This window comes from Ranitomeya variabilis, chromosome 5 (assembly GCF_051348905.1).
Source record: "Ranitomeya variabilis isolate aRanVar5 chromosome 5, aRanVar5.hap1, whole genome shotgun sequence".
Taxonomy (NCBI): domain Eukaryota; kingdom Metazoa; phylum Chordata; class Amphibia; order Anura; family Dendrobatidae; genus Ranitomeya; species Ranitomeya variabilis.
In genome coordinates this window covers 686,447,046-686,472,863 of record NC_135236.1, presented here as the reverse complement: position 1 = coordinate 686,472,863, position 25,818 = coordinate 686,447,046, and the positions used below count along the sequence as shown (strand labels likewise).

Genomic DNA, 25,818 nt, shown 5'->3' with positions numbered 1-25,818 from the left:
AGCGATGATGTGAGCCAATCAGATAACAGGACGTCACAAAGCCCGCCCACCGACGACTTGTACCCGGAAATATGGCGTCTGCTGCGGAGAAGGGGAAGATCGTGGTGGTCGGAGGGGGAATCGCGGGAGTGACGTGTGCGGAGCAGGTGAGACCCGGGGAGGGACGTGCGTGGAGCGGGTGAGACCCGGGGAGTGACGTGTGCGGAGCGGGTGAGACCCGGGAGTGACGTGTGCGGAGCAGGTGAGACCCGGGGAGGGACGTGTGGGGAGCAGGTGAGACCCGGGGAGGGACGTGCGTGGAGCAGGTGAGACCCGGGAGTGACGTGTGCGGAGCAGGTGAGACCCGGGGAGTGACGTGTGCGGAGCAGGTGAGACCCGGGGAGTGACGTGTGCGGAGCAGGTGAGACCCGGGGAGTGACGTGTGCGGAGCAGGTGAGACCCGGGGAGTGACGTGTGCGGAGCAGGTGAGACCCGGGGAGTGACGTGTGCGGAGCGGGTGAGACCCGGGGAGTGAGGTGTGCGGAGCAGGTGAGACCCGGGAGTGAGGTGTGCGGAGCAGGTGAGACCCGGGGAGCGACGTGTGCGGAGCAGGTGAGACCCGGGGAGTGATGTGTGCGGAGCAGGTGAGACCCGGGGAGTGAGGTGTATAGAGCGGGTGAGACCCGGGGAGTGAGGTGTGCGGAGCAGGTGAGACCCGGGGAGTGAGGTGTGCGGAGCAGGTGAGACCCGGGGAGCGACGTGTGCGGAGCAGGTAAGACCCGGGGAGTGAGGTGTGCGGAGCAGGTGAGACCCGGGGAGTGAGGTGTGCGGAGCAGGTGAGACCCGGGGAGTGACGTGTGCGGAGCAGGTGAGACCCGGGGAGTGAGGTGTATAGAGCGGGTGAGACCCGGGGAGGGACGTGTGCGGAGCGGGTGAGACCCGGGGAGGGACGTGTGCGGAGCAGGTGAGACCCGGGGAGTGACGTGTGCGGAGCAGGTGAGACCCGGGGAGTGAGGTGTGCGGAGCAGGTGAGACCCGGGGAGTGAGGTGTGCGGAGCAGGTGAGACCCGGGGAGTGACGTGTGCGGAGCAGGTGAGACCCGGGGAGTGAGGTGTATAGAGCGGGTGAGACCCGGGGAGGGACGTGTGCGGAGCGGGTGAGACCCGGGGAGGGACGTGTGCGGAGCAGGTGAGACCCGGGGAGTGACGTGTGCGGAGCAGGTGAGACCCGGGGAGTGAGGTGTGCGGAGCAGGTGAGACCCGGGGAGTGAGGTGTGCGGAGCAGGTGAGACCCGGGGAGTGACGTGTGCGGAGCAGGTGAGACCCGGGGAGGGACGTGCGGGGAGCAGGTGAGACCCGGGGAGTGAGGTGTGCGGAGCAGGTGAGACCCGGGGAGGGACGTGCGGGGAGCAGGTGAGACCCGGGGAGGGACGTGTGCGGAGCAGGTGAGACCCGGGGAGTGACGTGTGCGGAGCAGGTGAGACCCGGGGAGTGACGTGTGCGGAGCAGGTGAGACCCGGGGAGTGAGGTGTGCGGAGCAGGTGAGACCCGGGGAGTGAGGTGTATAGAGCGGGTGAGACCCGGGGAGTGAGGTGTGCGGAGCAGGTGAGACCCGGGGAGTGAGGTGTGCGGAGCAGGTGAGACCCGGGGAGCGACGTGTGCGGAGCAGGTGAGACCCGGGGAGGGACGTGCGGGGAGCAGGTGAGACCCGGGGAGTGAGGTGTGCGGAGCAGGTGAGACCCGGGGAGGGACGTGCGGGGAGCAGGTGAGACCCGGGGAGGGACGTGTGCGGAGCAGGTGAGACCCGGGGAGTGACGTGTGCGGAGCAGGTGAGACCCGGGGAGTGACGTGTGCGGAGCAGGTGAGACCCGGGGAGTGAGGTGTGCGGAGCAGGTGAGACCCGGGGAGTGAGGTGTGCGGAGCAGGTGAGACCCGGGGAGTGACGTGTGCGGAGCAGGTGAGACCCGGGGAGTGACGTGTGCGGAGCAGGTGAGACCCGGGGAGTGAGGTGTGCGGAGCAGGTGAGACCCGGGGAGCGACGTGTGCGGAGCAGGTGAGACCCGGGGAGCGACGTGTGCGGAGCAGGTGAGACCCGGGGAGCGACGTGTGCGGAGCAGGTGAGACCCGGGGAGTGACGTGTGCGGAGCAGGTGAGACCCGGGAGTGACGTGTGCGGAGCAGGTGAGACCCGGGGAGTGACGTGTGCGGAGCAGGTGAGACCTGGGGAGTGAGGTGTGCGGAGCAGGTGAGACCCGGGGAGTGACGTGTGCGGAGCAGATGAGACCCGGGAGTGACGTGTGCGGAGCGGGTGAGACCCGGGGAGGGACGTGTGCGGAGCAGGTGAGACCCGGGGAGTGACGTGTGCGGAGCAGGTGAGACCCGGGGAGTGAGGTGTGCGGAGCAGGTGAGACCCGGGGAGTGAGGTGTGCGGAGCAGGTGAGACCCGGGGAGTGACGTGTGCGGAGCAGGTGAGACCCGGGGAGTGACGTGTGCGGAGCAGGTGAGACCCGGGGAGTGAGGTGTGCGGAGCAGGTGAGACCCGGGGAGCGACGTGTGCGGAGCAGGTGAGACCCGGGGAGCGACGTGTGCGGAGCAGGTGAGACCCGGGGAGCGACGTGTGCGGAGCAGGTGAGACCCGGGGAGTGACGTGTGCGGAGCAGGTGAGACCCGGGAGTGACGTGTGCGGAGCAGGTGAGACCCGGGGAGTGACGTGTGCGGAGCAGGTGAGACCTGGGGAGTGAGGTGTGCGGAGCAGGTGAGACCCGGGGAGTGACGTGTGCGGAGCAGATGAGACCCGGGAGTGACGTGTGCGGAGCGGGTGAGACCCGGGGAGGGACGTGTGCGGAGCAGGTGAGACCCGGGGAGCGACGTGTGCGGAGCAGGTGAGACCCGGGGAGTGACGTGTGCGGAGCAGGTGAGACCCGGGGAGTGACGTGTGCGGAGCAGGTGAGACCCGGGAGTGACGTGTGCGGAGCAGGTGAGACCCGGGGAGTGACGTGTGCGGAGCAGGTGAGACCTGGGGAGTGAGGTGTGCGGAGCAGGTGAGACCCGGGGAGTGACGTGTGCGGAGCAGATGAGACCCGGGAGTGACGTGTGCGGAGCGGGTGAGACCCGGGGAGGGACGTGTGCGGAGCAGGTGAGACCCGGGGAGTGACGTGTGCGGAGCAGGTGAGACCCGGGGAGTGACGTGTGCGGAGCAGGTGAGACCCGGGGAGTGAGGTGTGCGGAGCAGGTGAGACCCGGGGAGTGAGGTGTGCGGAGCAGGTGAGACCCGGGGAGTGACGTGTGCGGAGCAGGTGAGACCCGGGGAGTGACGTGTGCGGAGCAGGTGAGACCCGGGGAGTGAGGTGTGCGGAGCAGGTGAGACCCGGGGAGCGACGTGTGCGGAGCAGGTGAGACCCGGGGAGCGACGTGTGCGGAGCAGGTGAGACCCGGGGAGCGACGTGTGCGGAGCAGGTGAGACCCGGGGAGCGACGTGTGCGGAGCAGGTGAGACCCGGGGAGCGACGTGTGCGGAGCAGGTGAGACCCGGGGAGCGACGTGTGCGGAGCAGGTGAGACCCGGGGAGCGACGTGTGCGGAGCAGGTGAGACCCGGGGAGCGACGTGTGCGGAGCAGGTGAGACCCGGGGAGCGACGTGTGCGGAGCAGGTGAGACCCGGGGAGTGACGTGTGCGGAGCAGGTGAGACCCGGGGAGTGACGTGTGTGGAGCAGGTGAGACCCGGGGAGTGACGTGTGCGGAGCAGGTGAGACCCGGGAGTGACGTGTGCGGAGCAGGTGAGACCCCGGGAGTGACGTGTGCGGAGCAGGTGAGACCCCGGGAGTGACGTGTGCGGAACAGGTGAGACCCGGGGAGTAACGTGTATAGAGCAGGTGAGACCCGGGGAGTGACGTGTATAGAGCAGGTGAGACCCGGGAGTGACGTGTGCGGAGCAGGTGAGACCCGGGGAGTGACGTGTGCGGAGCAGGTGAGACCCGGGGAGTGACGTGTGCGGAGCAGGTGAGACCCGGGGAGTGACGTGTGCGGAGCAGGTGAGACCCGGGGAGTGACGTGTGCGGAGCAGGTGAGACCCGGGGAGTGACGTGTGCGGAGCAGGTGAGACCCGGGGAGTGACGTGCGCGGAGCAGGTGAGACCCGGGAGTGACGTGTGCGGAGCAGGTGAGACCCCGGGAGTGACGTGTGCGGAGCAGGTGAGACCCCGGGAGTGACGTGTGCGGAACAGGTGAGACCCGGGGAGTAACGTGTATAGAGCAGGTGAGACCCGGGGAGTGACGTGTATAGAGCAGGTGAGACCCGGGAGTGACGTGTGCGGAGCAGGTGAGACCCGGGGAGTGACGTGTGCGGAGCAGGTGAGACCCGGGGAGTGACGTGTGCGGAGCAGGTGAGACCCGGGGAGTGACGTGTGCGGAGCAGGTGAGACCCGGGGAGTGACGTGTGCGGAGCAGGTGAGACCCGGGGAGTGACGTGTGCGGAGCAGGTGAGACCCGGGGAGTGACGTGTGCGGAGCAGGTGAGACCCGGGGAGGGACGTGTATAGAGCAGGTGAGACCCGGGGAGTGACGTGTGCGGAGCAGGTGAGACCCGGGGAGTGACGTGTGCGGAGCAGGTGAGACCCGGAGAGTGACGTGTGCGGAGCAGGTGAGACCCGGGGAGTGACGTGTATAGAGCAGGTGAGACCCGGGGAGTGACGTGTGCGGAGCAGGTGAGACCCGGGGAGTGACGTGTGCGGAGCAGGTGAGACCCGGGAGTGACGTGTGCGGAGCAGGTGAGACCCGGGGAGGGACGTGTATAGAGCAGGTGAGACCCGGGGAGTGACGTGTATAGAGCAGGTGAGACCCGGGGAGTGACGTGTGCGGAGCAGGTGAGACCCGGGGAGTGACGTGTGCGGAGCAGGTGAGACCCGGGGAGCGACGTGTGCGGAGCAGGTGAGACCCGGGGAGCGACGTGTGCGGAGCAGGTGAGACCCGGGGAGCGACGTGTGCGGAGCAGGTGAGACCCGGGGAGCGACGTGTGCGGAGCAGGTGAGACCCGGGGAGCGACGTGTGCGGAGCAGGTGAGACCCGGGGAGTGACGTGTGCGGAGCAGGTGAGACCCGGGGAGTGACGTGTGCGGAGCAGGTGAGACCCGGGAGTGACGTGTGCGGAGCAGGTGAGACCCGGGGAGTGACGTGTGCGGAGCAGGTGAGACCCGGGGAGTGACGTGTGCGGAGCAGGTGAGACCCGGGGAGTGACGTGTGCGGAGCAGGTGAGACCCGGGAGTGACGTGTGCGGAGCGGGTGAGACCCGGGGAGTAACGTGTGCGGAGCGGGTGAGACCCGGGGAGTGAGGTGTGCGGAGCGGGTGAGACCCGGGAGTGACGTGTGCGGAGCAGGTGAGACCCGGGGAGTGAGGTGTGCGGAGCAGGTGAGACCCGGGGAGTGAGGTGTGCGGAGCAGGTGAGACCCGGGGAGTAACGTGTATAGAGCAGGTGAGACCCGGGAGTGACGTGTGCGGAGCAGGTGAGACCCGGGGAGTGACATGTATAGAGCAGGTGAGACCCGGGGAGTGACGTGTGCGGAGCAGGTGAGACCCGGGGAGCGACGTGTGCGGAGCAGGTGAGACCCGGGGAGCGACGTGTATAGAGCAGGTGAGACCCGGGAGTGACGTGTGCGGAGCAGGTGAGACCCGGGGAGTGACATGTATAGAGCAGGTGAGACCCGGGAGTGACGTGTGCGGAGCGGGTGAGACCCGGGGAGTAACGTGTGCGGAGCGGGTGAGACCCGGGGAGTGAGGTGTGCGGAGCGGGTGAGACCCGGGAGTGACGTGTGCGGAGCAGATGAGACCCGGGGAGTGACGCGTGCGGAGCAGGTGAGACCCGGGGAGTGACGTGTATAGAGCAGGTGAGACCCGGGGAGCGACGTGTGCGGAGCAGGTGAGACCCGGGGAGTGACGCGTGCGGAGCAGGTGAGACCCGGGGAGTGAGGTGTGCGGAGCAGGTGAGACCCGGGGAGTGAGGTGTGCGGAGCAGGTGAGACCCGGGGAGTGAGGTGTGCGGAGCAGGTGAGACCCGGGGAGTGAGGTGTGCGGAGCAGGTGAGACCCGGGGAGTGACGTGTGCGGAGCTGGTGAGACCCGGGGAGTAACGTGTATAGAGCAGGTGAGACCCGGGAGTGACGTGTGCGGAGCAGGTGAGACCCGGGGAGTGACGCGTGCGGAGCAGGTGAGACCCGGGAGTGACGTGTATAGAGCAGGTGAGACCCGGGGAGTGACGTGTGCGGAGCAGGTGAGACCCGGGGAGTGACGTGTGCGGAGCAGGTGAGACCCGGGGAGTGACGTGTATAGAGCAGGTGAGACCCGGGGAGCGACGTGTGCGGAGCAGGTGAGACCCGGGGAGTGACGTGTGCGGAGCAGGTGAGACCCGGGAGTGACGTGTGCGGAGCAGGTGAGACCCGGGGAGTGACGTGTATAGAGCAGGTGAGACCCGGGGAGTAACGTGTATAGAGCAGGTGAGACCCGGGGAGTGACGTGTGCGGAGCAGGTGAGACCCGGGGAGTGAAGTGTGCGGAGCAGGTGAGACCCGGGGAGCGACGTGTGCGGAGCAGGTGAGACCCGGGGAGTGAGGTGCGCGGAGCAGGTGAGACCCGGGAGTGACGAGTGCGGAGCAGGTGAGACCCGGGGAGTAACGTGTGCGGAGCGGGTGAGACCCGGGGAGTGACGTGTGCGGAGCAGGTGAGACCCGGGGAGTGACGTGTGCGGAGCAGGTGAGACCCGGGGAGTGAGGTGTGCGGAGCAGGTGAGACCCGGGAGTGACGTGTGCGGAGCATGTGAGACCCGGGGAGTGAGGTGTGCGGAGCAGGTGAGACCCGGGGAGTGAGGTGTGCGGAGCAGGTGAGACCCGGGGAGTGAGGTGTGCGGAGCAGGTGAGACCCGGGGAGTGACGTGTGCGGAGCAGGTGAGACCCGGGGAGTGAGGTGTGCGGAGCAGGTGAGACCCGGGGAGCGACGTGTGCGGAGCAGGTGAGACCCGGGGAGTGACGTGTGCGGAGCGGGTGAGACTCGGGGAGTGAGGTGCGCGGAGCGGGTGAGACCCGGGGGCACACACCTTCCGCCTGCCTGTAATATTCACAGCTATGACGTCACATCTGGCATTTGTCGGTGTCTGGAAGATCGGAAAGATATTCCACTGCTGCCACCGATCTGTACTATGATCCCACCGCTGCCACCAATCATCAGTACAGTCACACACTTGGCTGACGATTGATGGACGGGGCCGCGGCTGCTCTCAGGTTATTGGGCGCTGCCCAGTGACCGTATACTGTATACACCTCCCATCCCAGCACATGAGTATATATATATATATCCCCTGGTACAGTTACCGCCAGTCTCCACAATAACCAGGGACAACCGATGCCACCGATCATTTATCACAGGCCCATTGGACGCCCGTTACTGGTAACTGATCATAGGGTCTAGGCCAGAACCAGCTTTTACCAGGTACCAGCCGCTCCCACCAACCTCCCCCGGTGACCTCTGATGGAGGCTCAGGTGCGAAAAGTGCCGAGATCCCCGATGTTAAGGATATCTGCCCCCCTGGAGGTCCCAGGCGGGAGATACTAACCCCATATTTCTATCATGATTTTAGGTTTCTAGACGAGACATGACATATACAACGTTATCACCCGGCCGATATTAATTCTGGGCTAATGTGCAGACCGCAGAGCAAAGCAAGTGTTCTGCACTCAGCACTGCGCCACCATGCCGAAAATATGTCTCCATATCTATAGAGCGTACACCTGTCACTACTAACCAATATTCATATCTAGTACGTGGCCCCACAGTCTGGGACATCAGCCATGTGGCTCTGAAGTCAGGAAGATCCTAATTACACAGGGACAGAAAAGTGTCAGCACATAAAGCTGCTGCTTCCTATTCATACTGAGCACATCACAGGAGGGGGTCCGCATCACAGGAGGGAGTCCGCATCACAGGAGGAGGCCGCATCACAGGAGCGGGTTGCATCACAGGAGGGGGGCCGCATCACAGGAGGGGGGGCCGCATCACAGGAGGGGGGGCCGCATCACAGGAGGGGGGGCCGCATCACAGGAGGGGGGGCCGCATCACAGGAGGGGGGGCCGCATCACAGGAGGGGGGGCCGCATCACAGGAGGGGGGGCCGCATCACAGGAGGGGGGGCCGCATCACAGGAGGGGGGGCCGCATCACAGGAGGGGCCACATCACAGGAGATCACATCACAGAAGGGGGTCCGCATCACAGGAGGGGGGTCCGCATCACAGGAGGGGGGTCCGCATCACAGGAGGGGGGTCCGCATCACAGGAGGGGGGTCCGCGTCACAGGAGGGGGGTCCGCGTCACAGGAGGGGGTCCGCGTCACAGGAGGGGGTCCGCGTCACAGGGGGGGGTCCGCGTCACAGGGGGGGGTCCGCGTCACAGGGGGGGGTCCGCGTCACAGGAGGGGGACCGCATCACATCACAGGAGGGGGGCCGCATCACAGGAGAGAGTCTGCATCACAGGAGGAGGCCACATCACAGGAGGGGGTCGTAAAACAAATGGAAGAGCATGTCATCCCTTCTCCCCATGGCCCTGATCCACCATCCATACTCAGGGCTTCTGCTCCATATCAGGGGACAGATGACGTCACTGATGTATAATTCTGCATTTTTCAGCTTTCTCTGCAGTTTCCCACTGATCTCATTTATCTTGTGACCGCGGCGCCGCTGATTAAGGCTGTGACCAATATTAGGCAGGTAAGCGGCTGGCAGTGTGCGATGGCGCCGCCCAGTGTAGATGCGCTATCCGCTCAGCGTACTGGTGTCCTCCTCAGGTTTCACGGGCGCTGGAGGAGTTTGATGTGGAGGAGCAGAGCAGCGGAGCCCTGGAGGCCCAGTACCCGAATATCCGAGTGCTGCACACGGCCGTGAAGGGGTTAAAGGCAGAGGAGCAGGTGAATAACCAGACAGCGGGGCGACCCCTCGGGGGCAGTTACGGCAGGTGATGACGCTTTTTTTGTGTGATCTTCTGCAGACGCTGATCACAGAGGATGGCACCTGCTACACCTACGAGCAGCTCTGCGTGTGCACAGGAGCGCGGCCTCGGCTCATCACGGAGGGGAATCCGTATGTTCTGGGGATCCGTGATACCGACAGCGCCCAGGTACGTGGCCTCACCCCTCCCCCATCATTACACATTTCCCGATAGTCACCCTGCTGTGTTATATAAATGTTACAGACGTTCCAGCATCATCTGAGGACGGCGCGGAGAGTGCTGGTCGTGGGGAACGGCGGGATCGCCCTGGAGCTGGTGTAAGCAGGAGCAAAGTCTGCTGACACGTAGTGCCAGAAGTCAGCTGTGTGCACCATTAAATGGCCGCCTGCCTTCTCTGCTCCTCCCTGAACACCATATTTGGCCTTTCCACCCTTCATTTTTCTTTCTCTTTCTTTTTCTTTCTTGCCTTCTCTTTTTATCTTTCCTTTCCTCCTCTTTCGTTCTCCTTCCATTTCTTCCTCCCTCCCCCTCGCTCTCTTTCCATCCTTCCTCGCTCTCTCCTTTCCTCCTCTCCATCCTTCCTCGCGCTCTCTACTTTCCTCCTTCCTTCCCCTCGCTCACTCGTTTCCATCCTTCCACCCTCCCCCTCTCCTTTACCTCTTCCTTTCTCCTCCTTCCTCGCTCTCTCCTTTCCTCCTTCCTTCCTCTCCCTCGCTCTCTCCTTCCTCCCCCTTCCTCCTCCCTCCCCCTCTCCTTTCCTCTTTCCTTCCTCCCTCCCCCTCTCCTTACTTCCTCTCCCTCGCTCTCTCCTTTCCTCTTTCCACCTTCCTCCCTCGCTCTCTCCTTTCCTCCTCCTCCCTCTGCCTCACTCCCTTTCCTCCCAGGTATGAGATAGAAGGCTGTCAGGTCATTTGGGCCATTAAGGATAAATCCATCGGGAACACGTTCTTTGACGCCGGAGCAGCAGAGTTTCTCATCCCGCAGCTAAAATCTGCGAAAGCTGAACCTCCCCAGACCTGCAAAAGGACAAAGTACAGCACCGAGGGGGGCGCCGGTGAGTGCAGGGGTCCGGCAGAATTTGGAAAAGGGAAAACATGTGGTATGTAAGTGTCAGTGCTGTTGATTTCAGGGAGGACGGACAGGCGGTTCGGCAGCGCTCTGGGCCCAGACTGGCACGACGGAGTGGATCTAAGAGCTGCACAAGAGGTTGGTACCTGCACGGGGGGACGACAGCCCCCAATATTCTGTCTGGTCACTGCTCCTCTCCCCACAGATCTCCCACTGCGTCCACATAGAGACAGGGTGTGAAGTGCAGACGGTCCTTCTCCACCAGGAATTCAAGGGGTTAAAAATCCCAGCAGTGTCTGTGCCAGGAGGAAAGACGGAGACGGGCGCCACCTCCGACCCAGGTAACCTGATAAGAGACTAATAGAGAGCTCACCTGTCCTATAGTGTCCTCCCCCAGTACTGGCTGATAACAGGGAGTAATAGATTGTAGTCTCCTCCCCCAGTAATGGCTGATAACAGGGAGTAATAGATTGTAGTCTCCTCCCCCAGTACTGGCTGATAACAGGGAGTAATAGACTGCAGTCTCCTCCCCAGTACTGGCTGATAACAGGGAGTAATAGACTGCAGTCTACTCCCCCAGTACTGGCTGATAACAGGGAGTAATAGACTGTAGTCTCCTCCCCCAGTAATGGCTGATAACAGGGAGTAATAGATTGTAGTCTCCTCCCCCAGTACTGGCTGATAACAGGGAGTAATAGACTGTAGTCTCCTCCCCCAGTAATGGCTGATAACAGGGAGTAATAGATTGTAGTCTCCTCCCCCAGTACTGGCTGATAACAGGGAGTAATAGATTGTAGTCTCCTCCCCCAGTACTGGCTGATAACAGGGAGTAATAGATTGTGGTCACCTGTCCTACAGTCTCCTCCCCCAGTAATGGCTGATAACAGGGAGTAATGGCGTGTAGTCTCCAGTAATGTTGCACTGGCTGCATTCTCGTCTCTGGTGACACCTGGTGGTGAGTCCTGGCACTGCAGACTGTATCTTTATTATTTACTTTGTATCTGGTGTTTGCAGGAAGTTCCGGAATGTTCGGCATTTGCTCCCTGTTGGGGGCGCTGTGTCGGTTTACACTGCTCCTGTCATTGTTGCCTCCTCTTTTCTGCAGATGATTGGCCGGTTTACGCTGAACTGACCAATGGTAAAATCTATGGCTGTGACTTCATCGTTAGCGCCACCGGGGTTTTCCCGAACATTGAGCCGTTCATCAGCGGAAATGACGTAATACAATAAGCTGGGGATGGGGTGATGGGCGCGGGGGATGGGATAACGATCTTTGTGTTTTGCAGTTGGATGTTGGAGAGGACGGGGGGCTGAAGGTGGACGACCACATGAGGACGACGGCGAGGAACGTGTACGCTGCGGGGGACGTGTGCAGCGCCGGATGGACGCCCAGCCCCCACTGGCAGCAGGTACAGCACCGCTGAGCAGGTGGCCGATCATGTGACCGCACCCAGCATCAGTGATGGCTCCTGTGATTGGTTCCTGCAGATGCGGCTGTGGACTCAGGCGCGACAGATGGGCTGGTACGCAGCAAAGTGCATGGCGGCCGACCGCCGCGGCGACACCATCGACATGGACTTCTGCTTCGAGCTCTTTGCCCACGTCACGAGGTTCTTCAATTATAAGGTGGGAACAGGGCAGCGCCTGTCTACCCCCCCTCCCCCCCCCCCCCCCCCCTGGCCTCCCCCATCCTCCCTTCTGTCTCTGACCTCTTCCCCATCCTCCGTCTCTCCCCGCAGGTGGTCCTGTTGGGCAGGTACAATGCGCAGGGTCTGGGCGCGGATCATGAGCTGCTGCTGCGCTGCACCAAGGGCCAGGAGTACGTGAAGGTGGTGCTGCAGAGCGGGCGGATGATGGGGGCAGTGCTCATCGGAGACACCGACCTGGAGGAGACGTTCGAGAACCTGATCTTGAACCAGATGGATCTGTCGGGGTACGGAGCGGATCTGCTGGACCCCAACATCGACATCGAGGATTACTTCGACTGACAGAGACGACGCTGCAGAGCGGAGACTGCGTCACAGTGTGCGGCAGAACAATGGCCGCCATGTGCTGCTCCCCCAGGGTGTGAGACTGTAGAGCTGGACCCCTGTGCTCTCGTCTAGTAACGAGGGGGAAGCCCCCGAGATATTCACACCGCTGTCTCGTGCGGGGGATAATAAAACCCCACGATCCCGACCTGCGTTGGCTGCAGATCTCCCCGTTTTGTGTACGCAGCTTCCCTGCAAAGAGACAACGCTGTGCACCTCGTCTTATAACAGAACCATTTACTGTAAAAAAAAAAAAAAAAAAAAAGTCTCTAGAAAGTAAGTGCACCCCACATAATGATATCCATAAACTGCAGCCCCTGGAGGTGCACCACGGAGAACAAACCTCAACATCACTACAGCACAGACGAATGATGGGAGTGATCAGAGGCCGGGGCACGGGTCTCCGCACATGTGACCGCACCATGATTTCTGGCACCGCAGGGGCCTACGGACTACAGCACCCAACAGTTCAGGACTACGCCCAGGTCTGCAAGGTAAGGAGCATCATGTACCCCAATAATGACTGCAAGCACCGACCAGCCCTCGCTGTTATCAGCCGCCAACCCTCAGAGCAGAGGACGACACAAGAAGCCTCAATCAATGACAATAGACACCTCACTGCTGCTGCGGCTCTTCTTAGCCCGGGGGCTGCTGGACGGGGGAGGACGCCTGTGGTCACCACTTCCCTTCCCCAACTGGGCCTTTGTTGCGTTTTCTGAATTCTGCTGAGACTTGTAGTCCTGAGACGTAGACGATGTGAGTGACTTTATCTTCTAGGGACACAAAATACAAAAGGAATCAAATCACAAATCCAACTCTCATCATTCCGCAGCTCACAGTGTATCACTACTCCCATCATCCGTGACCCCGCAGCTCACAATGTATCACTACTCCCATCATCCCTGACCCCAGAGCTCACAATCTAATCTCCTATCACACAATGTATCACTACTCCCATCATCCCTGACCCCAGAGCTCACAATCTAATCTCCTATCACACAGTGTATCACTACTCCCATCATCCCTGACCCCAGAGCTCACAATCTAATCTCCTATCACACAATGTATCACTACTCCCATCATCCCTGACCCCAGAGCTCACAATCTAATCTATCACACAATGTATCACTACTCCCATCATCCGTGACCCCAGAGCTCACAATCTAATCTCCTATCACACAGTGTATCACTACTCCCATCATCCCTGACCCCAGAGCTCACAATCTAATCTCCTATCACACAGTGTATCACTACTCCCATCATCCCCGACCCCAGAGCTCACAATCTAATCTCCTATCACACAATGTATCACTACTCCCCTCATCCCTGACCCCAGAGCTCACAATCTAATCTCCTATCACACAATGTATCACTACTCCCATCATCCCTGACCCCAGAGCTCACAATCTAATCTCCTATCACACAATGTATCACTACTCCCATCATCCCCGACCCCGGAGCTCACAATCTAATCTCCTATCACACAATGTATCACTACTCCCATCATCCCTGACCCCAGAGCTCACAATCTAATCTATCACACAATGTATCACTACTCCCATCATCCGTGACCCCAGAGCTCACAATCTAATCTCCTATCACACAGTGTATCACTACTCCCATCATCCGTGACCCCAGAGCTCACAATCTAATCTATCACACAGTGTATCACTACTCCCATCATCCCTGACCCCAGAGCTCACAATCTAATCTCCTATCACACAATGTATCACTACTCCCATCATCCCCGACCCCAGAGCTCACAATCTAATCTCCTATCACACAATGTATCACTACTCCCATCATCCGTGACCCCAGAGCTCACAATCTAATCTATCACACAGTGTATCACTACTCCCATCATCCCTGACCCCAGAGCTCACAATCTAATCTCCTATCACAGTGTATCACTACTCCCATCATCCCCGAGTTGTCCGTCTAATCTCCGGGCCCCTCCATGCAGCTGTGACCCCTCGGACGCTCACCTTCCTGGCGGTGGCGCTCCGCCTGTGGAGGAGGACGGGGTGCTTCTCGCTCCGCAGGGCGGAGGCTTTGGACCCCTCTTTCATGTAGGAGATGGTGGCGTACGCCGTGAAGCTGAAATCCTCCCTGAGGAGAGAAGACATGGACGCATGGGCTCGTGGCGGCACCGCCCTCAGGCTTCTGACGGTGCAGGGCCGCATTCATAGTTTACCTCTCAAAGCTGAGGGGGCGTTACAGTGTATCCGTGCATACCTCCTCTGAGTTGAAGGCATCAGAGAAGGAACAGACTTACAGGGAAGGATGGGAGTAGTAGTGGTCCTCACCTGATGTACTGCTGCAGCAGCAGGTGGGTGATGACCCTCTCCAGCTGGTCGCGGGGCAGACGCGGGGGCAGCACCTGGGCCACACGCAGCTTGGTGGCTCCTCTGCCGCTCCAGGCGTCCATCAGCTTCAGCGGCGTCAGCTTCTCGTCCATCTGCTCGGCCTGCTGCAGGATCTTCACCACGTCCCTGCCGAAATCTGCCACGTCCACCGCCTCAGTGTCTGGAGACAAGCGGACAGGGGTCGCCATCAGATGCACCTTGTGGGCGACGGACCACTCGCCCTCCCACTGCTTGGCTCCGTGCATAGGTCGGACCACTGGCCCCCCCACTGCTCGGCTCCATGCGGGGTCAGACTACTCGCTCCCCCACTGCTCGGCCCTGTGCAGGGGTCGGACCACTCCCGCTCTGATCGGCCCTGTGCAGGGGTCGGATCACTCGCCCCCCCACTGATCGGCACTGTGCAAGGGTCGGACCACTCGCCCCCCCACTGATCAGCTGTTATGATCCTAGTGGCAAGGATCGCAGGACGAACTAGCTAAGTAACTGAACAGACGACTAGCTCTGGGGAAGTGGTAACTAGATTGACCGCAACCTGATCCTATCCGCAAACAACTATAGGCAGCCGTGGAACGTTACCTGAAAATCCTAGACGTCTCTTCACGGCCTGAGAAACTGACTATTCCTAGAGGGATCGAAAGTCCTCTCTTGCCTCAGTGGAATGATCCCAAAGATATAGAATAGCCCCCCACAAATATTAACGGTGAGTTAAGGGGAAAGCACAAACACAGAGATGAAATCAGATTTAGCAAATGAGGCCCGCTAACACTAGAAAGCAGAAAATAGAAAGGGAACTGTGCGGTCAATAAAAAACCCTATTCAAAATATCCACGCAGAGATTGCTCGAGCCCCCGCACCAACTAACGGTGCGGGGGAAGCAACTCCGTACCCCAGAGCTTACCAGCAACAAGAAATCACATATTAGCAAGCTGGACTAGACTCATCTTACACAGAAATCATATTGTAGGCAGATGAGCAAAAAATAATCAAACAGAACTTAGCTTATCCTGAAGAGGCAGAAAACGAGATAATCAGGAGTAATCAGAATAGCACTGAATACATTGACAGCCGGCAACAAGTGGAGGTGAAGCAGAGCTAAATAGGAACCTCCCTGGTGAATAACGAGGCAGCTGATCCAGCAGACCCGCAGGATAATAAACCAAACCACCAGGGGGAGCCAAAAAAACAAAGTCACAATACCATCTGTGACCACAAGAGGGAGCCTGAAAACGGAGTTCACAACACTCATCCCCCCCACTGATCGGCCCTGTGCAGGGGTCGGACCACTCGCCCCCCCCACTGATCGGCCCTGTGCAGGGATCGGACCGCTCGTTCCCCCACTGCCCGGCCCTGTGCAGGGGTCGGACCACTCCCGCTCTGATCGGCCCTGTGCAGGGGTCGGACCACCCGTTCCCCCACTGCTCGGCCCTGTGCAGGGGTCGGACCACTCGCCCCCCCACTGATCAGCCCTGTGCAGGGGTCGGACCACTCGCTCCCCCACTGATCAGCCCTGTGCAGGGGTCGGACCACTCGCTCCCCCACTGATCGGCTCCGTGCGAGGGTCGGACCACTCGCTCCCCCACTGCTCGGCCCTGTGCAGCGGTCAGACCACTCGCCCCCCCACTGCCTGGCCCTGTGCAGGGGTCGGACCACTCGCCCCATCACTCACCCCATTCACTGCAGCAGTTATCACACATTTGATTGCAGTGCGTCGAGTCCCACACCTCATCGAAATGCTGAGCAATCAGGACGCGTCTGCACCTGGGGGGAAACGTGATCAGTGCGGCGACCACCCTGCGGCCCCCCATCCTCAGCTGCAGTCACTCACTTGGTCACTTCCTGGCAGTATCCCACCATCTCATAAAGCTTCTGCTGCCCCACGTTCTCCATCACCACCATGGAGCTGATCCGGAAGATATCCCCAAACCCTGAGTACAGGATGCAGTCGGCCCTCTGGTCATCCCGCCCTGACAATACAGCGGCCGTGTGATGTCACCACCAGGCTGACAACCCCTCACACGCACGGGCAGGTTGTCAGCTCCGGTACCTGCTCGGCCGCTCTCCTGGTAATAGTTCTCCAGCGATTTGCTCATTGTGTGATGGATCACAAACCTCACATCCGATTTATCGATCCCCATCCCAAAAGCCACGGTGGCCACCACGACCTGCAGGACACACGACAGTGGCGAGTGATGGCAGCTGCACTACAACTCCCAGCGGTCACCCAGCTCCCGCGGACGACGCACCTGGATCTTGTTTTCGGTCCACAACGTGTGCACTTTGGTCTTGTCCCGCGGCTCCATGTTGGCGTGGTAGGTCCCGGCCCGGACCCCGAGCTTCTGCAGACTCATCGTCACTTGTTCCGAGTCTTTCTGAGAAAAGCAGTAAATGATTCCTGTAAGAAGAGAAAGGGTTAATAAGGGAGTAGGGGCCGCAGCGCAAGGTTCCCAGGGGCCCCGTACACATCACCTGATTGGCCCTTGTACCGGCCATTAATCAGCTTCACAATCTCCTCAATGAAGTCGTTAGAAGAAGAGGGTTTGGGCCGAACCTAGAAGATAAGACGTCAGTGTCAGGGCCGAGGCCCGAGTCTGCACCACTGAGTCAGCACCCAATCACCAGGCAACAGACACTGCGGAGGTCTCAGTAGTGCAGCCCCCGACTCCCGCCGCCCCCAGAGCCTGGCTGTGTACCTCGTACACTGCGGAGGTCTCAGTAGTGCAGCCCCCGACCCCCACCGTCCCCAGAGCCCGGCTGTGTACCTCGTACACTGCGGAGGTCTCAGTAGTGCAGCCCCCGACTCCCGCCGCCCCCAGAGCCTGGCTGTGTACCTCGTACACTGCGGAGGTCTCAGTAGTGCAGCCCCCGACTCCCACCGCCCCCAGAGCCCGGCTGTGTACCTCGTACACTGCGGAGGTCTCAGTAGTGCAGCCCCCGACTCCCACCGCCCCCAGAGCCCGGCTGTGTACCTCGTACACTGCGGAGGTCTCAGTAGTGCAGCCCCCGACTCCCGCCGCCCCCAGAGCCTGGCTGTGTACCTCGTACACTGCGGAGGTCTCAATAGTGTAGCCCCCGACTCCCACCGCCCGGCTGTGTACCTCGTACACTGCGGAGGTCTCAGTAGTGCAGCCCCCGACTCCCGCCGCCCCCAGAGCCAGGCTGTGTACCTCGTACACTGCGGAGGTCTCAGTAGTGCAGCCCCCGACCCCCACCGTCCCCAGAGCCCGGCTGTGTACCTCGTACACTGCGGAGGTCTCAGTAGTGCAGCCCCCGACTCCCGCCGACCCCAGAGCCAGGCTGTGTACCTCGTACACTGCGGAGGTCTCAGTAGTGCAGCCCCCGACTCCCGCTGCCCCCAGAGCCTGGCTGTGTACCTCGTACACTGCGGAGGTCTCAGTAGTGCAGCCCCCGATTCCCGCCACCCCAGAGCCCGGCTGTGTACCTCGTACACTGCGGAGGTCTCAGTAGTGCAGCCCCCGACTCCCGCTGCCCCCAGAGCCTGGCTGTGTACCTCGTACACTGCGGAGGTCTCAGTAGTGCAGCCCCCCGATTCCCGCCGCCCCCAGAGCCCGGCTGTGTACCTCGTACACTGCGGAGGTCTCAGTAGTGCAGCCCCCGACTCCCGCCGCCCCCAGAGCCTGGCTGTGTACCTTGTACACTGCGGAGGTCGCAGTAGTGCAACCCTCGACTCCCGCTGCCCCCAGAGCCCGGCTGTGTACCTCGTACACTGCGGAGGTCGCAGTAGTGCAGCCCCCCCATCTCCCACCGCCCCCAGAGCCTGGCTGTGTACCTCTTACACTGCGGATGTCGCAGTAGTGCAGTCCCCCCGATTCCCGCCACCCCAGAGCCCGGCTGTGTACCTCGTACACTGCGGAGGTCTCAGTAGTGCAGCCCCCGACTCCCGCTGCCCCCAGAGCCTGGCTGTGTACCTCGTACACTGCGGAGATCTCAGTAGTGCAGCCCCCAACTCCCGCCGCCCCCAGAGCCTGGCTGTGTACCTCGTACACTGCGGAGGTCGCAGTAGTGCAGCCCCCCGACTCCCGCCGCCCCCAGAGCTCGGCTGTGTACCTCGTACACTGCGGAGGTCGCAGTAGTGCAGCCCCCCGGCTCCGGCTGCCCCCAGAGCCTGGCTGTGTACCTCGTACACTGCGGAGGTCTCAGTAGTGCAGCCCCCCGATTCCCGCCACCCCCAGAGCCCGGCTGTGTACCTCGTAGAACAGGTTGGGTCGGTTGAAGGAGGAGGTGAATGTCAGCGGCTTCTGTACACACAGGATTTTCTGGGCGTCCTTCAGAACGTGGCTGGTGGCCGTGGCAGTCAGTCCGATTATTGGGGCGTTGGGGAATTGGCGCTTCAGGATGCCCAGAGTCTTGTAGTCTGGAGGAAGACAACCATCATCATCATCACCACCTCCCCAATCCCCCGCCCCAGGCCCATCTGCTCACCAGGTCGGAAGTCGTGGCCCCACTGGCTGCAGCAGTGGACCTCGTCGATAGCGATCCGGGCCAGCCGCCCACCCTGATACGCCTTCTCCAGCCGCGACATGAACAGCTTGCTCTTGGCGATCTTCTCCGGGGTGACGTACAGCAGCCGCAGCTGGGAGTTACGGTCTACCATCTCTCTGTGCACCCACTTCACGTGATCCTGTGCCGCGGAGAGCAGGGTGAGACAGGGCAAAACGGGGCGAGGCCTCCCACCAACCCACATCACCCCAGGTACACACCTTACTGCTCGCGGAGTTCACGGAGGTGGACGAGACCCCCAGACGCTCCAGGACCATGAGCTGATCCTCCATCAAGGACACCAGCGGGCAGATCACCAAGGTGAACCCTGAAAGAAAACTGGGAGACATGAGCAGCACCCGGCTCCTCGCACTGCTTACAGCCTGGGACGTGGCGGAGCTCTGACAACCCGGTGCCGACACCCGCAGTCTCACCTTTCGAGCACATCGCTGGCAGCTGGTAACACAGACTTTTCCCTCCGCCTGTCGGCATAATCAGGAAGACGTCTTTTCCGGCCATGGTGGCGTTGATGGTCTCCAGCTGTAAGGGTCGGAAGGAGTCCAGATGGAAGCAGGTCTGCAGCGTCTCCGTCAGTGTCTGAGACCACAAGAAATCTGCAAGACGGGCGAAACATGAGAATCACAGCCGAAACCAGGTGGGAAGGAGGAAGAACTGACAACCGAGCATAGGAGGAACGCTCCCCGACAACCAACATGGCCACCACGACACAACCCTCATAGCTGTCAGTGAACAGTGCAGCCACACAGGAGTCTGGGAAAGCTGGGCGGCCCCCACTACGCAAAACGTAACAGCCCCTCCAAAACCGCACCTTGCCGGTTCCAGTCCTCTTCAGGACCCTCATTCTCAGCGCTGGGCCCGGCCCCCTCGGACAGCCTCTGGATGCTCTTCTTCAGCGCGCTCTTCTTCTGCAGCAGCTCCTGTTGTCTCTCCAGCAGCTCCTGGATCTGCACCTCTATGGCCTGCAGCTCCGAGCTCACATCATCCAGCTGCTCCACCAGGGCTGGGAAGGGGAGGGTGAGGTCAGCAGGTATCATCCCGAGCCGGACTCCCCTCACACAACCACCTGCCCCTGGGATTCTCCTCACACATCCAACCCCCGGGGTTCCCCTCACACAACCACCGCCCCCCCGGCCCCTGGGATTCTCCTCACACATCCAACCCCCCTGGGGCTCCCCTCACACAACCACCGCCCCCCGGCCCCTGGGATTCTCCTCACACATCCAACCCCCCTGGGGCTCCCCTCACACAACCACCTCCCTCCAGCCCCTGGGATTCCCCTCACACATCCTCCAGCCAGACACACACCCGCCCCCGGGGCTCCCCTCACACATCCGCCAGCCACACACACACCCGCCCCCGGGGCTCCCCTCACACATCCGCCAGCCACACACACACCGGCCCCCGGGGCTCCCCTCACACATCCGCCAGACACACATACACACAAGGGCCTCCCTTCCAGCCCCTGCAATTCCCCTCACACACCCGCCCCTCCGGGGCTCCACTCACACATCTGCCAGTTCCCCCCAAGGGCTCTCCTCACACACCCACTGCCCCCCCCCCCCGGGGGGCTCTCCTCACACACCCGCTGCCCCCCCCCCTCCCCCCTCCGGAGCTTTCCTCACCCCTGCCCCATAAATGATGCAAGTAGGAAGCTGCAGCTTTGGGTGTGAGTATGCAACAAGTGACCAAAAATCCTTTTTGATATAATAGATAAAACATACCTTTAATCAATATCATTAAAACCATGAAAACCAACCACTAACACACATACCAAACAACCTTGATTCCTTTTGACCTATAGGCAACATTGAATTTTTGATTTTCAGCTTTGGGTGTGAGCAGCGGATTAAAACCAGAAGGAAGACTGACGGCTACGTACCGGGGAGGTCGCTGCTCGCCATGTCCTGCAGCTAATCACTGTGGAGGAATCAAAGAGGTCAGCAAGATGGCGGCCGAGGTCACAGACACTTCCGTCCCCCAGGAGAGGTTCACACTGCAGCCAGCAGCGGATTGTGCAAACCACAAACACTGAAAATGGCGCCTGCACAGGACGGCCTTATACTGCGGCTGTGATCGTAGTCAGTGCATCCGTCATCAGAATCGTCTCCTATCAGATAGCGGCAGACGTGACCCAGCGCGAACCTGTCATTCCCCGGCACGGACCTGTCGTCCCCCCCGGCACGGACCTGTCGTCCCCCCCGGCACGGACCTGTCATCCCCCCCGGCACGGACCTGTCATCCCCCCCCGGCACGGACCTGTCATCCCCCCCCGGCACGGACCTGTCATCCCCCCCGGCACGGACCTGTCATCCCCCCCGGCACGGACCTGTCATCCCCCCCGGCACGGACCTGTCATCCCCCCCCGGCACGGACCTGTCATCCCCCCCCGGCACGGACCTGTCATCCCCCCCGGCACGGACCTGTCATCCCCCATCCCCTCGCTACACAATCCGCAGTCAGAGCTCATCGTCTCTCTGTGTAGTTACGTCTTTATTATTCGCCTGTCAATAAATTACAGTTTTATGTACAAATTCCCTCATGTGACGTCTGTGCAGCCGCCGGCCATCACTGATCTGCAGACAGGTCTCCTGGATTCACGGGTCACACAGGAATTATTGGTAGTCTTACAACACAGCTCAGCCGAAGCCGCAGAAAACTGCAAAGGCCGCACGAGAAACCACAGGGTAGAAGCCACAGAAAACTGCAAAGGCCGCAGGGGAAGAAGCCACAGAAAACTGCAAAGGCCGCACGAGAAGCCACAGGGAAGAAGCCACAGAAAACTGCAAAGGCTGCACGAGAAGCCGCAGGTGAAGAAGCCACAGAAAACTGCAAAGGCCGCACGAGAAGCCGCAGAAAACTGCAAAGGCCGCACGAGAAGCCGCAGGGGAAGAAGCCACAGAAAACTGCAAAGGCCGCAGGGGAAGAAGCCACAGAAAACTGCAAAGGCCGCACGAGAAGCCGCAGGAGAAGAAGCCACAGAAAACTGCAAAGGCCGCACGAGAAGCCGCAGGAGAAGAAGCCACAGAAAACTGCAAAGGCCGCACAAGAAGCCGCAGGGAAGAAGCCACAGAAAACTGCAAAGGCCGCACGAGAAGCCAAAGGGAAGAAGCCACAGAAAACTGCAAAGGCCGCAGGGGAAGAAGCCACAGAAAACTGCAAAGGCCGCAGGGGAAGAAGCCAGAGAAAACTGCAAAGGCCACACGAGAAGCCGCAGGGAAGAAGCCGCAGAAAACTGCAAAGGCCGCACGAGAAGCCAAAGGGAAGAAGCCACAGAAAACTGCAAAGGCCGCAGGGGAAGAAGCCACAGAAAACTGCAAAGGCCGCAGGGGAAGAAGCCACAGAAAACTGCAAAGGCCACACGAGAAGCCGCAGGGAAGAAGCCGCAGAAAACTGCAAAGGCCGCACGAGAAGCCAAAGGGAAGAAGCCACAGAAAACTGCAAAGGCCGCAGGGGAAGAAGCCACAGAAAACTGCAAAGGCCGCACGAGAAGCCGCAGGGAAGAAGCCACAGAAAACTGCAAAGGCTGCACGAGAAGCCAAAGGGAAGAAGCCACAGAAAACTGCAAAGGCCGCAGGGGAAGAAGCCACAGAAAACTGCAAAGGCCGCATGAGAAGCCGCAGGGAAGAAGCCACAGAAAACTGCAAAGGCTGCACGAGAAGCCAAAGGGAAGAAGCCACAGAAAACTGCAAAGGCCGCAGGGGAAGAAGCCACATAAAACTGCAAAGGCCGCAGGGGAAGAAGCCACAGAAAACTGCAAAGGCCGCACGAGAAGCCGCAGGGAAGAAGCCACAGAAAACTGCAAAGGCTGCACGAGAAGCCAAAGGGAAGAAGCCACAGAAAACTGCAAAGGCCGCAGGGGAAGAAGCCACAGAAAACTGCAAAGGCCGCAGGGGAAGAAGCCACAGAAAACTGCAAAGGCCGCAGGGGAAGAAGCCACAGAAAACTGCAAAGGCCGCACGAGAAGCCGCAGGGAAGAAGCCACAGAAAACTGCAAAGGCTGCACGAGAAGCCAAAGGGAAGAAGCCACAGAAAACTGCAAAGGCCGCAGGGGAAGAAGCCACAGAAAACTGCAAAGGCCGCAGGGGAAGAAGCCACAGAAAACTGCAAAGGCCGCAGGGGAAGAAGCCACAGAAAACTGCAAAGGCCGCACGAGAAGCCGCAGGGAAGAAGCCACAGAAAACTGCAAAGGCCGCACAAGAAGCCAAAGGGAAGAAGCCACAGAAAACTGCAAAGGCCGCAGGGGAAGAAGCCACAGAAAACTGCAAAGGCCACACGAGAAGCCACAGGGAAGAAGCCACAGAAAACTGCAAAGGCCGCACGAGAAGCCAAAGGGAAGAAGCCACAGAAAACTGCAAAGGCCGCAGGGGAAGAAGCCACAGAAAACTGCAAAGGCCGCAGGGGAAGAAGCCACAGAAAACTGCAAAGGCCGCACGAGAAGCCGCAGGGAAGAAGCCACAGAAAACTGCAAAGGCCGCACAAGAAGCCAAAGGGAAGAAGCCACAGAAAACTGCAAAGGCCGCAGGGGAAGAAGCCACAGAAAACTGCAAAGGCCGCACAAGAAGCCAAAGGGAAGAAGCCACAGAAAACTGCAAAGGCCGCAGGGGAAGAAGCCACAGAAAACTGCAAAGGCCGCAGGGGAAGAAGCCACAGAAAACTGCAAAGGCCACACGAGAAGCCGCAGGGAAGAAGCCACAGAAAACTGCAAAGGCCGCACGAGAAGCCAAAGGGAAGAAGCCACAGAAAACTGCAAAGGCCGCAGGGGAAGAAGCCACAGAAAACTGCAAAGGCCGCAGGGGAAGAAGCCACAGAAAACTGCAAAGGCCGCACGAGAAGCCGCAGGGAAGAAGCCACAGAAAACTGCAAAGGCTGCACGAGAAGCCGCAGGGAAGAAGCCGCAGAAAACTGCAAAGGCCGCACGAGAAGCCAAAGGGAAGAAGCCACAGAAAACTGCAAAGGCCGCAGGGGAAGAAGCCACAGAAAACTGCAAAGGCCGCAGGGGAAGAAGCCACAGAAAACTGCAAAGGCCACACGAGAAGCCGCAGGGAAGAAGCTGCAGAAAACTGCAAAGGCCGCACGAGAAGCCAAAGGGAAGAAGCCACAGAAAACTGCAAAGGCCGCAGGGGAAGAAGCCACAGAAAACTGCAAAGGCCACACGAGAAGCCGCAGGGAAGAAGCCACAGAAAACTGCAAAGGCCGCACGAGAAGCCAAAGGGAAGAAGCCACAGAAAACTGCAAAGGCCGCAGGGGAAGAAGCCACAGAAAACTGCAAAGGCCGCAGGGGAAGAAGCCACAGAAAACTGCAAAGGCCGCACGAGAAGCCGCAGGGAAGAAGCCACAGAAAACTGCAAAGGCTGCACGAGAAGCCAAAGGGAAGAAGCCACAGAAAACTGCAAAGGCCGCAGGGGAAGAAGCCACAGAAAACTGCAAAGGCCGCACGAGAAGCCGCAGGGAAGAAGCCACAGAAAACTGCAAAGGCCGCACGAGAAGCCAAAGGGAAGAAGCCGCAGAAAACTGCAAAGGCCGCAGGGGAAGAAGCCACAGAAAACTGCAAAGGCCGCAGGGGAAGAAGCCACAGAAAACTGCAAAGGCCGCACGAGAAGCCGCAGGGAAGAAGCCACAGAAAACTGCAAAGGCTGCACGAGAAGCCAAAGGGAAGAAGCCACAGAAAACTGCAAAGGCCGCAGGGGAAGAAGCCACAGAAAACTGCAAAGGCCGCAGGGGAAGAAGCCACAGAAAACTGCAAAGGCCGCAGGGGAAGAAGCCACAGAAAACTGCAAAGGCCGCACGAGAAGCCAAAGGGAAGAAGCCACAGAAAACTGCAAAGGCCGCAGGGGAAGAAGCCACAGAAAACTGCAAAGGCCGCAGGGGAAGAAGCCACAGAAAACTGCAAAGGCCGCACGAGAAGCCGCAGGGAAGAAGCCACAGAAAACTGCAAAGGCCGCACAAGAAGCCAAAGGGAAGAAGCCACAGAAAACTGCAAAGGCCGCAGGGGAAGAAGCCACAGAAAACTGCAAAGGCCGCAGGGGAAGAAGCCACAGAAAACTGCAAAGGCCGCAGGGGAAGAAGCCACAGAAAACTGCAAAGGCCGCAGGGGAAGAAGCCACAGAAAACTGCAAAGGCCGCAGGGGAAGAAGCCACAGAAAACTGCAAAGGCCGCAGGGGAAGAAGCCACAGAAAACTGCAAAGGCCGCAGGGGAAGAAGCCACAGAAAACTGCAAAGGCCGCAGGGGAAGAAGCCACAGAAAACTGCAAAGGCCGCAGGGGAAGAAGCCACAGAAAACTGCAAAGGCCGCACGAGAAGCCGCAGGGAAGAAGCCACAGAAAACTGCAAAGGCCGCACGAGAAGCCAAAGGGAAGAAGCCACAGAAAACTGCAAAGGCCGCAGGGGAAGAAGCCACAGAAAACTGCAAAGGCCACACGAGAAGCCGCAGGGAAGAAGCCACAGAAAACTGCAAAGGCCGCAGGGGAAGAAGCCACAGAAAACTGCAAAGGCCGCACGAGAAACAAAAAACCACAGAAGCCGCAGCGGCCACCACGACCCGTCCTCTCCGCCACCACGACCCGTCCTCTCCGCCTCGGCTCCGCGGCCGGTGTCTCCTGGCTCCGGTGGTCGCCCGGTGCACACAGACCCCAGATACGTGCCCGGGTCCCGGCTGCCTGGTGACGTCACGTCAGCGGTCCGCCGCTCCCTGTATATTCTATATTATATTCTACCTCACACGGTTGTGTCAGGGATGCGGGCAGCACCGGGAAGGTTTCCCGCCCTCAGTCTGTACCGAACGTTACCGGGATCCAAAACCCCACACTCTCAGGCGGCAGCATTCCTCTCAGGAAACCGACCAATCACGGAAGGCGCTTACTTTTAACGTCACGCACGCCAGC

General features: G+C 60.3%; 2 protein-coding genes and 1 long non-coding RNA gene across 6 annotated transcripts in view; 1 reads left to right on the top strand and 2 right to left on the bottom strand.

The window, feature by feature from the left end:
• The window catches only part of LOC143777157 (uncharacterized), a 68,975-nt gene extending 61,105 nt beyond the window's left edge, over window positions 1-7,870 (bottom strand). The window contains exon 1 of the long non-coding RNA XR_013215982.1: window positions 7,759-7,870. This is a non-coding gene — a long non-coding RNA (uncharacterized LOC143777157). The remainder of the gene's footprint in view (window positions 1-7,758) is intronic.
• On the top strand, window positions 3-12,862 carry PYROXD1 (pyridine nucleotide-disulphide oxidoreductase domain 1). Its single transcript, XM_077267245.1, has 12 exons — window positions 3-146; window positions 8,636-8,716; window positions 8,794-8,913; window positions 8,994-9,122; window positions 9,198-9,271; window positions 9,839-10,008; window positions 10,084-10,160; window positions 10,228-10,363; window positions 11,128-11,240; window positions 11,309-11,431; window positions 11,511-11,648; window positions 11,762-12,862. Exons 1-12 carry the CDS (start codon window positions 72-74, stop codon window positions 12,008-12,010), a joined length of 1,485 nt encoding a protein of 494 aa, XP_077123360.1. The 5' UTR covers window positions 3-71; the 3' UTR covers window positions 12,011-12,862.
• On the bottom strand, window positions 12,273-25,815 carry RECQL (RecQ like helicase). 4 transcript variants are annotated; one of them, XM_077267243.1, is made up of 15 exons: window positions 25,797-25,815; window positions 20,816-20,853; window positions 19,745-19,936; window positions 19,350-19,529; window positions 19,137-19,243; window positions 18,859-19,057; window positions 18,624-18,790; window positions 16,885-16,966; window positions 16,662-16,810; window positions 16,463-16,580; window positions 16,244-16,382; window positions 16,085-16,176; window positions 14,359-14,578; window positions 14,038-14,161; window positions 12,273-12,825 (listed from the first exon to the last, which is right to left on the bottom strand). In XM_077267243.1, exons 2-15 carry the CDS (start codon window positions 20,835-20,837, stop codon window positions 12,646-12,648), a joined length of 1,971 nt encoding a protein of 656 aa, XP_077123358.1. In that variant the 5' UTR covers window positions 20,838-20,853; window positions 25,797-25,815; the 3' UTR covers window positions 12,273-12,645. The 4 variants fall into 4 exon arrangements, with proteins under 4 accessions (XP_077123358.1, XP_077123357.1, XP_077123359.1 ...); XM_077267242.1 differs by lacking the exon at window positions 25,797-25,815 and adding an exon at window positions 25,651-25,790; XM_077267244.1 differs by lacking the exons at window positions 20,816-20,853; window positions 25,797-25,815 and adding an exon at window positions 25,651-25,790.
• Window positions 25,816-25,818: the final 3 nt, after the last annotated feature.

What these genes read in the sequence shown, in the direction of transcription:
- PYROXD1 (XM_077267245.1), top strand. Translation starts at nt 72, where the DNA reads ATGGCGTCTGCTGCGGAGAAGGGGAAGATCGTGGTGGTCGGAGGGGGA. An exon ending in CTGTGACCAATATTAGGCAG is followed by an intron (nt 8,717 to 8,793) that starts GTAAGCGGCTGG and finishes TGTCCTCCTCAG; the next exon opens with GTTTCACGGGCGCTGGAGGA. An exon ending in CGTTCATCAGCGGAAATGAC is followed by an intron (nt 11,241 to 11,308) that starts GTAATACAATAA and finishes TGTGTTTTGCAG; the next exon opens with TTGGATGTTGGAGAGGACGG.
- RECQL (XM_077267241.1), bottom strand. Translation starts at nt 20,744, where the DNA reads ATGTTGCCTATAGGTCAAAAGGAATCAAGGTTGTTTG. An exon ending in GGGCCACGACTTCCGACCTG is followed by an intron (nt 18,791 to 18,858) that starts GTGAGCAGATGG and finishes GTCTTCCTCCAG; the next exon opens with ACTACAAGACTCTGGGCATC. An exon ending in CCAGGAGAGCGGCCGAGCAG is followed by an intron (nt 16,383 to 16,462) that starts GTACCGGAGCTG and finishes CTGTATTGTCAG; the next exon opens with GGCGGGATGACCAGAGGGCC.